At 29.3% G+C, this 17,696-nt stretch overlaps 1 protein-coding gene across 5 annotated transcripts in view; it reads left to right on the forward strand.

Annotated features, from left to right (window-relative positions):
• Window positions 1-16,370, forward strand: part of LOC143233803 (protein pangolin, isoforms A/H/I/S-like) — a 144,200-nt gene extending 127,830 nt beyond the window's left edge. For all 5 annotated transcript variants that reach the window (XM_076470489.1, XM_076470488.1, XM_076470490.1 and 2 more), the window contains 5 exons: window positions 1,104-1,319; window positions 5,732-5,957; window positions 6,705-6,864; window positions 8,207-8,276; window positions 12,814-16,370. In XM_076470489.1, the coding sequence (XP_076326604.1) occupies window positions 1,104-1,319; window positions 5,732-5,957; window positions 6,705-6,864; window positions 8,207-8,276; window positions 12,814-13,258 (1,117 nt within the window). In that variant the 3' untranslated portion in view covers window positions 13,259-16,370. The remainder of the gene's footprint in view (window positions 1-1,103; window positions 1,320-5,731; window positions 5,958-6,704; window positions 6,865-8,206; window positions 8,277-12,813) is intronic.
• Window positions 16,371-17,696: the final 1,326 nt, after the last annotated feature.

Here is a 17,696-nt window from a genome sequence, read left to right on the forward strand (position 1 = left end):
AACGTGTTTACTAAAAATATTTTCTCTTGTGAAAAAAAAAATACATATTACATTGTAAAGTGTAGCAGCAATGTATTACCGAATATGCGGATTCTTCTCTCGCATATAGTGTGAGCATCTATTGCTTTTCAGCTATAAAAATACACTTTTCATTTTATGGCGCTGGTGGTGCTATCTAGTAATACGAACATTTAAATATTTGTTTACAAATGTCTGCTTTGATCGGGCAGCAACCATGGCTAGGTTTGTTGTACGTTATAGTAGATAGGTATGAGGAAAATTGTGTTAGACATATCAGGTTTGTTATCACGATATGCGTATCTGTCGACATACTATACATTACTTGTGAAAATGGCAATACAATTATAATTAATTATGTTTATTTTGTAACCGTCAATAAAATTAGGCTTAACTCGGGATGAAGTTACTAGTAATATTACAAAGTGTATTATTACTATTAATGATTAAAGATTAGATTTTTAAAAAAATATTCCCTTCAAAGTTTCAGTAGAGCAAAGCTGCATTTTAGAAATGCTATCGCTGTAGCTATCCATTGTATGGTTTATTAAAATGATCTAGAAGTTTTTAGTTCCTAAAGTAATAACAGAATGCAAAGTAAGATGAAACTGAAAGTTGCTAAAAATAAAAAAGTTGGCTCTACAATTTAAAAGGTGTTACCGTCTGGGGCGTTTTATTTTTATGTTATTTTTGTAAAATACTTCAAGTTATAACTTTCTTTTTTATTTACATACTTGAAATCATGTAAGAGAATTTCTCTGCATGCCCTGTTTCAGTGTTAAAAATATGTTTATTGATTGTTACTTCATTTCCAAAGATATTACTGTTTCTTTATTGCCATCTAAGCTGATGGTCATCATGTGCCTCGTGGTTGTTAGGTTCTAAATGTGATTCTTGTGTTTTATGGTAAAAAACAGAACTGTAAATTAAGTAAGTATTAAATATGCATAATTATTAAGTATATGTTAGGTAAAGTTGATAAGCATTCATTACTGTTTTTATTTTACTCATACAATGCAGTTATTGATGTTATCAATTCTTATACTGGATTATTTTATTGCCATTTGAATTTTTCACGCTTTTAGGCATACTCCTAGTGTGTATAGCATGACATCTGCTGGGTTTCGGGGACCATATTCTACAAGTATTCAGGTTTCATCAGCAAGTATACCAAGGTTTAGTCCTCCCAGTCTCCTACCTCCTTATCCTGGTTTACACACCCATCCAGGATTTCACCATCCTGCACTGTTGTCTTCAGGACCAAAACATGGGGTTCCTTTATCACCAGGAGAAGACAGCAGGTACTGGTATGGTGTTTTAATGCTTTGTAGATTTGCATCTAAATTCAGATTTAACACACTTATCTAAATACATAATCTCAGATATGTTTTAGAAATTTTTTTTTTAACATATTGTGGTTTGATTTGTGTTGAATGTTGCACAAAGCTACATGAGTGCTATCTGCGCTAGCCTACCTCAATTTAGCAGTTTAAGACTAGAGGGAAGGCAGCTAGTCATCACCACCCTCTGCCAACTCTTGGACTACTCTTTTACCAATGAATAGTGGGATTGACTGTCACATTATGGCACCCTACAGCTGAAAGAGCAAGCATGTTTGGAGTGATGGGGATTTGAACTCCACGACCCCAAGATTACGATGTGAGTGCCTTAACTACCTGGCCATGCTGGGCTTAATATATTGTGTGTCCAATCTTGCATTGAAGTTTAGTAATGGTTCTTGAATATATCATAGGTATATATTGTTTCATAGGTTTTAGGCTAGATTTGAAAATATCATCAGTTTCATTGTAATTTCAATATTAAACTTAGCTTTAGAACTTTTTAATTTTATTCCTTTTTTCCATAAAAAGACCCGACTTTTAATTGTACTATGAAATTATGTTGGTTTTTGTTTCTCGACTACTTAATTATAAATATTCAGTTCTATTGTTTATATATATATTAATGAACTGAGCATTAATTTCAGTGTTTGGAATTTTTGTACCCACCCTTATAAAGAAAATAACGAGCTATTTAGTTAAGACTTAGTTTATGAGAGGCAGTAGGAAGGATGACATAGTTAACTCTTAATAATGTTAGAACAAAATTAAAGGAAGGCCATCTATGCCTTTTGCTTAACATTAAAAACATTTAGGCCTTTCTGTCCATTAATTTAAACACAAAGTTCAAAGCCATTCCTTATCATTCAAATATTTCTGAAGTTTTCCTTAAATTCACTTGAATTAGTTACATCTACCACATCTGAAGGCATCCCCTTCAAAAGGCCATACCACCCTGTTAGGAAAGTAAAACTGTCTAAGCTGCAGATGATTCCTATTAAGCCAAAATTTACATTAGTGACTCCTAGTGTTATCACTATTACCATAAATATAAAAAAAGAAAGAGGCATCAGCACTCTAAAATTCCATTAACAGTCTCAAACATTTTGATCAGATCCTCTCTAATGACAACTTTCCATCCTAGGTTTCATCCTGGTAGTTCTTCTGTAAACCCTTTTCCACAGTTAAATGTCCTTTGTAATATAAATAGTATAGTGATGAATACAGCACTCCAAATGTTGTGTAATTAATGACCTATACAATGATATTATCACCTATTTACACTCTTTTTTTCAACATTTCTGTAGATACAACCTAAAATCTTATTTGTTTTGTAGTTAGCAACAAAAACAAAGTAGTAACCAGTATACTTTAAATATAGGCCTTTGTTTCTGTGTATATATTCAATAAAAGTTTCAATGAATTTGAAATAATACTAAATATATAATTTCTTTAAGCAAACCATTTCTTCAGGCATATAATTGTTACATTGAAATGATTTTGCTAAAGATCATAGTTTGTTTCTGAGCTTTCAAACCTCATACATGTAGCTTGTAACCTACAAGTACCTGCTTTCGTTTCTACTTTTCTACCACTCAAGGAACTTCAGTTCTACACAAAAACTTAAAAGCCTTAATTTTAGCTGAATTTTTTTTAATATTATTTCACTTTATCATATTGACAGCCCATTTTTTTCCATCATGTTAATATCTTCTTTTAACAAAGAGAATGTAACTAGATTGTATTAAATTAATTTGAGGCCAGAAAAAATAGGAAGAAACAATAATACTTTTTAACTCTAATTCAGTCAAAGGTTTCAAGCATTTACCAGTTTATCCTCATTGTCTTCATATCATTATTATTTTTGTCATGTCAGAAATACTTTACATGTGTTCAAACACCAAATGGAGCATTTTACACATTGAAATATTTGAATCTATTTTTTGTATTTTTTTACCATATAAGACTGTCTAATCTTCTGAATTGTAGAAGCATTCTCCACAAAATCCATTTTTCTTTTAATTTTGATATCATAGGTAAAATTCAAAACATTGTATTCTGTGGTTATCCAAAATTTTTAGCATGAGTAATGAATGAAGAGATTTTGAATAAAGCTGGATCAGTTAACCAACTAATTGACACAATTAATTATCTAAGAGCAGCTAGTATATTAATTAGTATAGTTCATTGTCAAAATTAGTAATTTCAAGTATTATAACAGCTCATGTATCAAAATTACAATTAAATCAATTATCAATATCATAAACTATTTGAAATTTAGGTTTTTGATTATTACTGTTTTTATTCCAACTGCCAAATTAATTGAAATAATTCTGTAGTATTTGTTTGTTGTTATGTGCCAAATTTCATAATTGACAGTGCTGTACCTAGTTTTAGCTTCATACATTTGTATTTTTATTTTACTTTAAGCTTGTATAGATTTAATGATTTGGATGAGGAGTGGTTATGAATAGAAAGTCTTGAGTGTGATTATCAGTACCATTAGGCTTGCTTGGCCTGTCTTTACTACTACTTAGGCTGTCTGCTACTGTCATTAATTTTGAATTATTGACTGCAAAGAACTAGCAACTGGCTGGCAACACTCATTGACAATTTTCTTTATTCTTTCCCTTCTTGAATTTCTGACAAGACAGAAGAAAATGGTTTGGTGCCACCTACCATCAATCTCTTTTTTTTTTTTTTTATGCCTACATGTATTGTGATTTCAAGATCAATGTTACAAATCAATTAACTATCAAATGTAATTGGTAAAATGGGGTCATTGAGTATCCAATCAGCAAATATTAACAGCCATTCACCTCTACTTTTAGGGGGTCCCAACTTAAAACATGTATGCTCTCTTGCTAACACCATCTACTTTGTGTCACTCTGCGTATTGTTTATCTACTATGGGGTTTGTTTTGATTAATTATTTACGAATCTCATTTAATAACAATCTGTTGCAAAGTGCTAATGAACATGTAATTTAATATATAAAAAGTCAAACTAAAAATATTTAATCTCTGAAGTTGGACTGATAAACATTTAATTTCTGATGTCAGAAGTCAAAAATTTAATAAACATGTAATTTCACATATCAGAAGTGAAAAACTAATAAACATGTAATGCAACATATGCAAAATAAAAATAATAAATATCTAATTTTTGAAGTCAGAATTCAAAGTAATAAACAACACATAATTTCCCATCGACACTATCAATTCTCTTCACAGTTTGAAATTCTTAAACACCTATGTGGGATCCCCTTTAACTCTTCTTTTTTCCAAGAGATAACCGTGTTAAAGATATTGTTTCTCTCCTCATATGATAAACACCTCATCTCAGCCACCATTATAGTAACCCTCCTCTGACCTTTTTCTGGTAATTCAATGTCCTTCCTGAGATAAGGAGCCCAAGACTGAATACAGTACTCATAAACTAATAAAATAACTAAACTGAATATATGCACATATATATATATAAATATAGGCTCAAATAACCAATAAGCATCTCAGTCCAAACCCAATTCAAATTCAGTTATCTTCTAATGTATTTTTTAAGTATTAATCTTGTTTCTAAGGGCGAAAAACATTTTCTTAATTTCTTGGAAGGTCTTAAGTCCTTGAAATGTCACATCTTCATAATCCTTGTTTAACCAATACTTTATAGTACCAATGATATTTATGGTGATCAAAGCCTCTAATTTTAAAAAAGTTATATTAGATTCTTTAAACATTAATATAAAGCCAAGTAAGCTGTTTTTATCTCTTTATCAGCATGTTTTTGTCTGTTGGTTTCATATTTCTGTTATTCTGAATGGGCATGAGGATCTTTTGTGTCAAGCATCCCAGCCCAAACACACAAAATCTTTTGTCTCTGCATAAGCAGCTCAAATTAAATGTTTAGAAATTTCTTAGATGCTATTCCCCACACTATACAAGATAAATTCCCAGATTTTGCCTTTTTCACTTATGATAATGGAAATTGTTTGTTTGGAGGAAAGATGTTTTGAAGTTAGACATCGCACAAGTTATAATGACAATATGCTTAAAACATGTCCAGCTATGGGTGATGTATAATTCCACTCTAAATTAGAATATAACCTTGGTAGGTTTTAAAATTTATTGAAAACAATTGTCATAATATTTATATAATGAATCTCTGTAATACAGGTAGGTTTGCTAAAATTTGTTGAAAGTAGAGTGTACCAGTTGAGTTTTCTTTACTGTATTATGCATATACACATCTTTAACAGTATCCTTGCAATCATTAGAGACTTGAAATTCATTTTGAATTTATCTTAGAATAGTAGGTGTGCTATACATAACTTGAAAAGTCAGTTGTAAGCATTTGTATTTTATGTTTCACTTCAGACATTTCCCTAACTATTTGTCAGACCAGAAAGCAAAGTTCAATGAATCCAGTGGTCCTTCCAGTCACAGTAGTATGTCTCTCCAGCAGGAAGCAGAAAACAAAAAGAACTATGTCAAAAAACCTCTTAATGCTTTTATGTTGTATATGAAGGAAATGCGTGACAAAGTTGTTGCAGAATGCACATTAAAAGAAAGTGCTGCTATTAACCAAATATTAGGAAAGCGGGTAAGGCATTATCTTATAAAAACTTGAACTGAAAGCCTTTGCTGAAACTTTGTGTCTGTGTGTTTTATAAAATATCTTACTGTTACACATATTTCAAATCAAGAAGACACTTTTTGGTAAAGGTAGCCAAAAAAAAAAATTAGGTTATTTTTAGTTTCACACACAGTTTTGAAATGAGAACTAAGGTGTGAATAATTCTCCTCATTATGTTAAACAACATTTGTACTCTCATCACATGAGAATTTTTATCTTTGTTACATTTGTGGCAAAACAATTCATCAAATGGAACTGGATATGTTTGTGCTTCTAATTATTTTACAGAAATATTTAACTTTAGTTGGTAATTTCTGAACTTTTTTTGATATGCAAATTTAATAATAGTATTAAAATTATTACATATACATTTATGCATTCTCTATGACAGCAACAAAAGTATAGAAGATTTCATTGACCATTAAGTTATGTAAATGATATAATTTGCATTAATCAGTCATTCTAATTGGCTGTTATTCTCCTTTTGAATGATTTCATTTTAATAACATTATATATAAAAAAGAATACTTTGTCCCATATTTCAAAAACTTGTATTATATGTTTTCAGAATTTCACTTGAAGTTGTTTATTTCCAATAAATAAGTTAGCAAAATTTTTTTTTAGAATTTGTTTTAATAATAATTAAAATTTAATTAGTAAGCAGTGAAAGTACATATAACTTAAAATATTTTTATATTTGCTGTTTGGACACAGTGGCACAACTTGGCCAGGGAAGAACAATCTAAATACTATGAAATGGCTCGGAAAGAACGCCAACTTCATATGCAACTCTATCCAGGGTGGAGTGCTCGAGAGAATTATGCCCTAAACAAGAAGAAGAAGAAGAAAAATAATAATAAAAGTACTGATGGAGGTAGGTTTTAATCTAGTTCTGTATAAAGCTTTCATTGTTTTGTATGTGTTTTCGTATGATAAGTGAAAACATAATAGTAAAATAAAGTTATTCCAGGTTGTGTGTATTTTAGTATTAACTCTTTAAAAACCTATTATGAAATTTTGAAAAACAGTGCTTAATTATAATTTAAAAACTTATGTATATTCATATTATGTAATTCCTGTGTATTGAATCCTGGATGGGCTTTACTGTTCATGTACAACTTAACTATACTTTTAGAATCATATATGCAGATAATTCATAAATTACTTATTTGATGTATGAAAACTGCAAAACTTGCTCTTGTAAATTACGCATGAGAAGTTCATTGTTTTATTTTTTTCTGGAAAATCTATTTAAAAAAAAATCATTCCTTACTTTGTACATGCATTCAAACAGCATTGTAATCATCAAAAGTTAAGTGTTTTTGGTTTTCTGTGAGAGTGAATTGAAAACAGAGAAAATGACAACATTTGTTTGGAAAATTATACATCACATTAGAACTGAAGCTTACATTTTACAGATAAAAATAGACATCTAATGTTATTATTTGTAGTGTATTGCAGGACTACATGAAAATGGTAAAAATATCATGCAAATAATAAATTAAAAATTTTTAGCTTTGGTTTTAGCAATCATTTCTGTTTGTAATTATTATAAGGATAAAAAAATATTGATTTATGTGGTTTTAAAGGTCTAGTTATATAAGTTTACAAATTTGATTCTTTAAAAACTAGAAATTTATAGAACTTCTTCATATTTACACAAACATGCAGCAAAGGGTGGGGCAAATCATGTGTAAGTAGATTTTTTATTTTTGGCATCATTTATACCTAATGTAATAATATGTAATTGTTACATATTTCAGAAAATTCATATTAAACACATTTCAACTAAATTTCCAGGAGCTTTAGTTATATAGAGTGACTTTTTATCTTATTTTATGTTTTTAAAGTGTTAAACCTAATGCTAATGAGGTGCCAGTTAATATTTGTAAAGAAATATGATTGAACAAATTATATATCTACCTAGTTTAGGTCTAAATCATCACCATATGACCAAATCTTTATTAGTTCCTTTTGCTGCTTGTTTGTGTTTTCTTATATTTGGTGTAGGCCTAATATAATTTTTTTTGAGATATTTGCATTAATTTGTTTGTTGTGTAATCTGGTAAATTCCTACCAATTATTCTTTTTTACCTTTCTTTTTCTGTGTTTTAGTGCTACAGAATAATAAGTATTGTTTTAGAAGAGTTTTTTATGTGCATATTTGCTTAGATAATAAATAAGAAAAAAATATAGAGATTTGTTTTTTAATACAGCAAACAATCCCAAGAAGTGTCGAGCAAGGTTTGGTCTGAACCAGCAGAATCGCTGGTGCAAACCTTGTAGGTAAGTTAATGAAAATGATCTCTCATTAAAATCCATTCACAGAACATGCAGTAGTTAATAAAAGTAGAACAAAGTTAACTTATTTAAATAAAGGAATATTAAGTAAAATTTGACACACATATTTTGGATCAGTTATAGTAGGATAGTAAAGAAGAGCTTCTGTACAACCTTGGTAAATGTTTTGTTAAATAATATAGAGTTAAGCAATATGTAGCCAATAACATGTATTTTAAAGGGAAAATATCATTTCAAAGGGACACAATTTAATAGGTTTGCACAGATTATTTAACAAATTTATGTCAATTAAAAATTCATAGAGATTATACAGTGGTTTTGTATAATTTTTGTAAATTTTTAAATTCAGTTTGTTAAGTATCTCAAAACAAAAATTGAGACAGATAGTTGATATTTGATCCCTTGTTGTTTTTTCTCAATTTTAATTACTGTGTTTACGTGTAGTACAAGTTCTTCACTTCTTAGAAGTATGATCAAATAGAGTTGCCATCTATTAAGCACTACCTTATTAATGAGTAGTGCTGAATAGTTATACTGTCTTTATATGTTGTTGTGAAAATAAAATATAATGCAGTACATTGCTTGATGGAGACGAAATGATTCACAAACTCTAAGTGGTAAAAGAAATAAAAAGGTACACCACTAAGTTGAAACATATACCTAAAGTAGTATCAAGATTTGTTTACTTAGATATATTACATGAACTAATAAGTTTTTTTCTGTTATCCTATGTGTTAAACATTGTTTATGTATAGGAGTTTTCAGATCATAGTTTAGTGAGATGACTACAATTTTGATAAGGTATTAAAAACCCTGTTTTTAAAACATACTGGTGTGACTAAATACAGTTAGAGATATGGTACATAAATTTTAGCAGTTTTACATCTACTTTCATTTTCTTTTATACCTATGTATTTATACCCTTACAACAGATTAACCAAGATACATTTTTAAAAAAAAACTAAATCTAACTAATTTACAACACAAATAACCAGGGCTAAAGAAAATATAAACTTGTTCATGCTTCAGTGATATTATTTAATTTATTAGCATGTACATAGATGCACACATTCATTCTTTCTTCTCATTCAATTTTTTCCTTTATAAGTTATACCAACTGTTAAAATATGCAACATTTAAATATTAATATTTCTTTTTCTTTCTCTCTCTATTTTATGGTTTTTAACAAAAAAAAAACCAGTGTTGCAAAATGAAACAAAATACAGGAATTGGTTTTAACATAAATAAATAATGAACAAATAATATTATATAGGTGTAATTTTGTTTACATAAAATAATGTTTTTAATCTATTAGTGAAATATGTTGAGGTCTAAGTTTATATTGTGAAGTTTTAAACATAAGCACAGTGGATGTTTAACTAAGTTTTACATTAAAATTTTGTTTTGTTTGTTTATTGTTAAGCTGTTTGTGTTGTGCTCATCAAAAGTACTGAAACCTGGTTTTTAGCACTATAAGCTCTCAGACTTACTGCTGAGCCACCAATAGCTAGATTAAAATACTTAAAAAGTTCAGTGTATAAATTATAGATTACACAGAGTACTTCAAAAACTCTTTGTTACTTAGAGTTTATGAAAAAATAAGATTATTTAATTTTGAACTTCATCTTTAACCTACGTATCTAGATTAAAGCTCTACATGTGTATAGAGATAACTCTAAATATTGGCTTACTGAAAGAATTATAAAGAAATAGCATCTCAAAATAACCTTCATATTATTTCTTTCAAGTGTATTCTAAATCTGGAATGAATATAACTAAATTTCAAGTTTATTCCAGACCTATGTCCATAAGAACCATATATATTTATCATACTTTTGTAAATATAAGTTTTTTGTAATGTTATTACATCTGAATCATACCTAAACATTTAAAGATACACTCTCTGATAATAAATTTGATATTTAGATGGAAGTTATATGCTTGAGTCTCATGTTTTAGTAACCCAGTAGAAGACTGGACTTAAGCACTAATGTGATCAATCCCAGGACAGAGTAGACTTTTAACATTCTGATTCATTATATATTGATGTTTGTTTAGTGGTTGCTTTACAGTTTTGGACCATCATGCTTGAACTAAGTTGATGGTAGCTCAAATAATTTGTAGAGTTTGGCTTGGGAATTGTTTTGAAGTGCAGTGTGTGATGATGCTAATGGCTGGAGAATAGTTATATGTAGAGTGTGCTTAGCCTATAGATACTCTTATATGCTGTAGATTTGAGGAATGGCTTTGGTTAAGAAGGGGTACTATTGTAGTCAAATGGGAGTTTTCTGCTTGTGACTTCTATTGTGATAGCTCAATAGGTATGGCTTAAGTCTTAGAGCAGTGAGGTGCTAGAGTTAAGGATCTCACAGGTCAGATATTTTAATGTTCTGGTTCATAAATATTGTTAGTATTTTAGCAGGAATCTTAGCTTCAGAATCATACATACAGAGAACCACTGTATTGTCAATACTGTCAACATGAAATATAACACAAGAGACCATAAGTAAGTAAAGTTAACTTTGTTAATGTACTGCTTTCACACTCCTGTTTATCAGGACACAGTATTCTACATATTTGACTTATTTCCTTTTTTTTCCTATTATCAAAAAATTGTAACATTTGTCTACAAAGATCTTTTTTGTTCCAATTAACTGTAGTAGAATACATTAAGTAATTAATATTCCATTTATCTAGAAAAGAAAAATCAGCCTAAAATTTTTGTTTTTTGTAAAGTGCATAAAAGTATAGAAAAACAAAAAGAAGAAATACTGATAAATCAACAGAAATGTTACTAGTATGTATGGATAGAAGGTTTGCTTCTATTGAGCTGTTTTATATACACTGACATTAGAAATGAAACAGCATTGCATGTCCTTTAGCTGAACCACAGAAACTAGTATATCTTGATAGAAAAGAAACAGCTTTTATGAAACAGTTTTTTTATAAATATTTAAATTAACACATATAAGAGTAATTCAGTGCATTATTATTCTAATTGACATAGAAAAGTCAAGTGTCCATCATGAAAGATAAAAGAAGATCATAAAATAAATATAGTTCTTTGGGTAATTTGTGTATGCTTTTTATGTTTTCATGCACAACTAAATTTTTAGCAAGTATTTAGAGGTTTATATATATAAGGTGTTAATATGTTAATGTGTCATTCAAATAGTACTTTGTAAGAAGTGAAAACATTTTATATGTGGCAGAGTGATGGCATATATGCCTGTTTTAAAATATGTTTATTTGTATTTAAAGAGTTTGAAAATGTAAATCCGTTGACTTTCTTATAGGATTCTTGTATATTTAGATAATTTTTTTAGCTGTACCCAGAGGAGTCAAAGGTTAAAATATTCTGTTGGCACAGCATATAAAGAATATGTACATACGGAAAGTTGTTTGTTTGCTTGGAGCTTGGAATTGATATTATATAGAGTCAGTTTCTTTTTAGATATGCTCACCAATTGTCAATGACAGAATATTTTCAATAAAATTTTATTTTTAGGTATTTTCATGAACCCCTTTTTTCCTTATTTGTAGAATATGCATCAGGTTTTCTGCTAAAACAGTACTCAGTAGGGATCTGAATCCTACATATAATATCACCAGACTAAGTAGTAGTTTGGGCACAGTTTTTCTTCTTGTATTAATTTTTTTCACGTGTCGAAAAATTTGTTACAAAACACTGTTTAGTCATCAATATAATGTCTGAATTTTTAGTAATATGTATATGAGATATTTCAACTTTTAGAAAATGGGTTGATTAATTGTAGCAAGATTGTTTAAGGGAAATTTTATACATTTGTTGACTGTGCTTGGCAGAGATTTAGGAGCTATGGCTGTCTAGTTTGAAGATTTGATGTATTGATGAAGAATAACATCAGATATTGTCAATTTCTAAATTGCAAGAACTTGTAGTTTTTAAATCCCACTTTTATCCAAATAGGTTTTCATCACATTGTTCTTTGACAATTTAATAACAATTTTCCCAGATTTATTGGTCAATTGTGATGATATTTTCTTTCTAGATTTTCTACTTGAGAAATATTAGAATATATGTGAACATTATCTTCTGTTAAATCACATTTGTTTATAATACCATGCTGTGATCATCTGAAGAAACTTAAACTCAGCTGCAAAACACTGAAATTACACATATTGGAAATGATTGGAAGGCAGAAAATTTATATTTGTGGTTCAACACAAAGTCTAGTAATTTAGGAAAGAAACAAAAGTATATAAATAGGCTATCAGTTTTGTAGGTTACACAAGTGAATAAAGAACTGTACAACATCCACATGAGTTTGGGTACACCACAAATAATTAAAGAGGTGTTATTAATCTTTCCCTGTGATAGGTTTCTCATAACCAAATGCCATTTCAGTTGTTTTGGGTTATTTAATTGTTTGTTTATTTAACAGTTTATTCATAACACTTCATTAATTATTTATATTATTTGATACACACCATGAACATTAATACTAAATACCATTAATTGTAACTCTGTTATCAATTACAGACGGAAAAAAAAGTGCATCCGATATTTAGATGGAACAGACCTGAGGGATAGTGAAGACAACATTGGTAGTGTCAGTAGTATAGAAGCTCCTACCCCAGATACCAAATGTGCAACAGAAAGTGATCAAGATGGACTCAACATTTATTCTGAACTTAGTCTTTCCAGCTCTTCAGTTCTCAGTGAAATTGATGTTAAGCCTGAGCCAAGTAAAAACAGAATTAACAGTGGTTTGGAAAATGCTGTATCATTATGTCCAACAAATAGCTCACAGAATAGCAATCATCTTCTTAGTATTAAGCACTTGACAGCACCTTATCTCAAAATAAAAAATACATCACAAGGAGAGACCACTAATATATCTGTTTCTCGGATTCCCTCTCCTGACTCTACAGACTCTTCAACTCCTGTGTCAACAGCTGCACCTCCAATGTTGATTGTACAGTAACTTAATCTATTGGTAAATAGAATTGTAAAAAAAAAAAGTATTGGTATTTTGTAGGAATTTGTTTGGCCCATTGTAATGTATGTGCGATCGATTGTATGTGCCACTTGGAGGAGAACAGTCTTGTCCATTACTTTGCTCATGTATGTATTGTGGGAAAAACCTGGTTGTCAGCAAAACCTGGTTGGAACAGAACTTTGAACTGAAGATTTGTGTTTTCATCAAACTCTATTGTTTTACCATTAAATTTTGTATTAATTAAGAGTAGTTTATTTGTCTTACTCTTTATCAATGTGACCATTATTTGTGTGATGGGTATATATGTATTAATTACTCCAAGCATTGTCTCATTTTACTCACGAAATTGTTCATCTAACTTTCATTAGTCATTCATAATTTTTGTATTGATTTTCTACTGCTGTTAACTCACTGATTATTATGATCTCATTTGTATCAATTTAGTGGTAGAGAAATTTAAATGATGTTATTTTTTAATTTATATGAAACTGCAGTTTAATGAATTTGTTTTATGTTGTTGTTTAATGATAGGTTATTTACATACACAACTTGCATTAAAATTACTCCCCACAAGTACAGTGGTAAGTCTACAGATTTACAACATTAAAATCAGGGTTCGATTCCTCTCGGTGGGCTCAGCAGATAGCCCGATGTGGCTTTTCTTTAAGAAAAACACACACACGCATTAAAATTAATGACAAGCAAAAAAAAACATTAAATGTTAAGTATTTGCAAAAATAATAGAAATCAGTTACCAGTATATTAGCTTGCTTGTGTCTGTTATATTTATTGGCAGTATTTACGTTACTGGTGAGTAGCTTATTATGCATTAAAATATATTCTAATTTTATTGTTTTTCTACTTTTTATATTTTAAGCATTCTTTTGAATTATTTTACAAATATAAATACAACATTTTAAACATTATAAACTATAGATATGAATATATTAACCATGGCAAGTGCAATACAAGAAAAATATTTTTATGTTTAAATAATTCGATTCACTATTTATCTATTTATTCAGAAAATGTTTCTTTTTAAATGCCTAATTATGTAGCTTTTCAAAATTTCAAAGGTATGATTATATTAATGAAAATAATGTTACATATTTAATAAGAAAATTTTATAACAAGATATTTCTAGATATATATTCGACAAGTTGTATTATGTGATGTAAGAAATCTTTGAATTATAAACAGCTTCTGGTTTTGCTCATCATTGTCTTTATATTTAGGATATTTTTTATTGATGACTCTGATTTTGTATATTAAGATTTCAAATGAATAGTTGAAGTATTGTTGCGATAAAAAAATGAATTGACCAGAGATCATGTACAGTATAAAAGCTTAAAATGCCCAATTATGGTAATTTTTGTGCATGTTTTCAGTGTGGTAAAAAGTTATGTGATAAAATACGGCTTATAATTTTAAAGCGTTAGTAATAGAAAAAAAATAAGTTAGATCTCATGACTTTTAGATAATCATAAATGTTAAACATAGCTCAATATTCAAATCAAAAATGTAGTCCAGCTTACAATTCTCGAATAATACAGGTAAGATTATTATAAATAACTCTATACCCTTACAAATAAAATTATTAGCAACTTAATATAGAGCGACAAATTTATAAAAGGAACTAGAGCATGTCGTATAATTTAGGAATATGCGAGTTCAATGAATTGTGAAAGAAACATAAACGAAAGGCTTTTCAAATATTTAGCTAAATCACCTTCACCATATTTGTACTAAACTTTCTCTTAACAACACTAAAACTAATTTAATGTTTTGTTGGTGTGAATCCGCTTTTATCAGTAAATGTAATATGACTTTAAAAGGTAGGTGAAATGCACTAACTCAATAAATTTTAAATAAACATAGATTACACACATTCTTGCAACTTTTATTGGATGGAAGGTTTATTCTTCTGAAGCCATTAGAATACTTTTTCTGATAATCAAGATTCCAAATGGACTGTATGAGATAAACACACAGTATGAAGGAAACAGAACAAACGTTTAAGATAAAAAAAACTCTTTAAGATCTTTTGATGTGTCTTGGCGGTAAGCTTATATAAAATGCTGAAATTTGAGGATGTATCCCCTGGGAAGCTACAGCATAGATAGGCTATTTAGTAGCTTTGCACTATAAACATTTCTGATAATATATAAAAAAAAAGAAAAGGATTTGTCTCGCAACCAATTGAACTTTCATACACAAATTATTTATTATATATTTAAAAAGAAGTTAATTTTAGAATATATCAAAAAGTATTCTTACATTTATCATTCATAAATCGTTATTGAAGATGTACATTTGGTCAAGCAACATCTGCATATAAATGTTAACGCTTAATCCAATGGAAACTTGATCCAACATTATGAAAATAAATAACACACTTTCAATTTTATTACTGTTACGGATTCACTTTAAAATGTACATTACTTGAACCTAATTAGAAAATTTCAACAGAAGTATGTACATCTTGAATATACCGTTCCTAAACTAATAATAGTTTTCATATTAAAGAATAGTTTCATTGTAACAGCAACGTTATTATAAGGGGATGTAAAGGTTCCATGAATCAACTTCTTGTTTTTTTACGGGCTCGTGAAATGTTTTGCGATTTTTTTCCCCATTAAAATTTTCTGAAGAGCTCTATGATCTTTAAAATTCTTTATTGTATCGTAGCACGTACTTCGTAAAAGTTTTCAGAATAATTTTCGTATTTTGTTACTTGTCTTTTACCAAAAATATTTCATAAAGTTTCATATATAAACAGGTGCATAAAAGTTACAGTAAAAATAGCTGATAAAAATAATATGCGTAATCTGTTTTTACATTTGTGAAGATAAAACGTGTTAACAAAATGATAGAGTTATTTTTAGGTTTTCTCGTGGAGTTTATATTTGTTATCCACGTTTAAACTACGCTTTCTCTTCTGTAGCAAATTAAATAATTTGAAATAAATTATGTAGAGCTTTTTAAAAAAAATTTATTGAAGATTTCATTTGCTTAAGAACCGTTGACTTGTTCTGTGATATGATGATGATGCTTCACTGTTTTGTAAGTTTAAATAAACAGAAAGCATTACTATAAACGCTTCACGGTTTTCTGTAATCACTAAGTATACAATAAGTAGTTCGCAAACATTCTCACATATAATCTTTTTGGACCTGATCTGACCAAATTGTTAGCATGTTAGGCTGTGAATGAAAGACTACATGGTTCGAGCCTTACTGCCGTTGAATACACACTGCGTTTTCATCTGTCATCGTGTTATGAAAATGATAAAGAACCGTGGCGAATTATGCTGGTCAGTATCACATTAGAGATGAACCATAGGGATCTCTGATTTGTCACATGTGTCGTTGAGGGTGAATATTTCAGTGTAATAACTATGCAATCCGAATACATTCATGTAAGGAATTTGTACAAAGCTTTACACAGTTTTATAAAATAAGGTATCATTAGTTCGTTCTCATTTTACAATATCTACAATAGGTCAGTCATGAACGTGTTCGGTGATATTGGTCATGCTGATCAATTTTAGTTAATTAGACACATTAAGTGTCTAATGGATAATATAACGGAGTAGTTGAATCACGTAGCTTAAAATAGTAAAACGCAATTTAATGAACGTTTTCGTTTCCAAAACTTAATATGTAACGTAAGTAATAAGGCATATTTCCATTTATAAAATCCAGAATGCTGTTAAATGTCAAACATAGGAACTAGCAATAAATAACATATAAAGTCTGAATTCAACATTAAAAAAAAAACAACTTAAACTATAAATTTTCTTTTAGTCGAATGTCTTAAAAACACGCTTTGGTTTATATTTTAAAAAGAATCCTCCTAGAAACAGTAAGATTGCTATCGTGATTCACATTCTCTATATAGTTGATTAAATGCGAGTATCTATACTCCATGTGATAACTGTTAAGTAGTCTTGCATACACAAGTTGGTTTAAAATATAATGTACCCATCCCTAAAACACTAGATAGCCTTAACCTAATTTTTCTACAAGAGGTAACACGGTTTAATTAGCATATGACCTCGGTAAAATTTAAAAAGCACCGAAATAAAACCTTAGATTTTGTTTTGTTTTGACTTTCGCGCAAAGCTGCAGGAGGGCTATCTTCACTAGCCGTCCCTAATTTAGCAGTGTAAGACTAGAGGGAAGGCAGCTAGTCATCACCACCAACTGTTGGCTATTCTTTTACCTACGAATAGCTGGATTGACCGTCACTATATAACGCAGTCACAGCTAGAGAGCATGTTCAGTGCGACTAGGTAAAACCTTAGGAAAAGTTAGTATACGAGAGTGAGATATATGATTTGTATGTAACAACCTATTTTAATATACCTGAAGCATGTCTTCAAATCGGTTTCACTATAAATTTAATGCTAGTGGTAAATGGG

Source organism: Tachypleus tridentatus, chromosome 12 (genome assembly GCF_004210375.1).
Source record: "Tachypleus tridentatus isolate NWPU-2018 chromosome 12, ASM421037v1, whole genome shotgun sequence".
Lineage (NCBI taxonomy): Eukaryota > Metazoa > Arthropoda > Merostomata > Xiphosura > Limulidae > Tachypleus > Tachypleus tridentatus.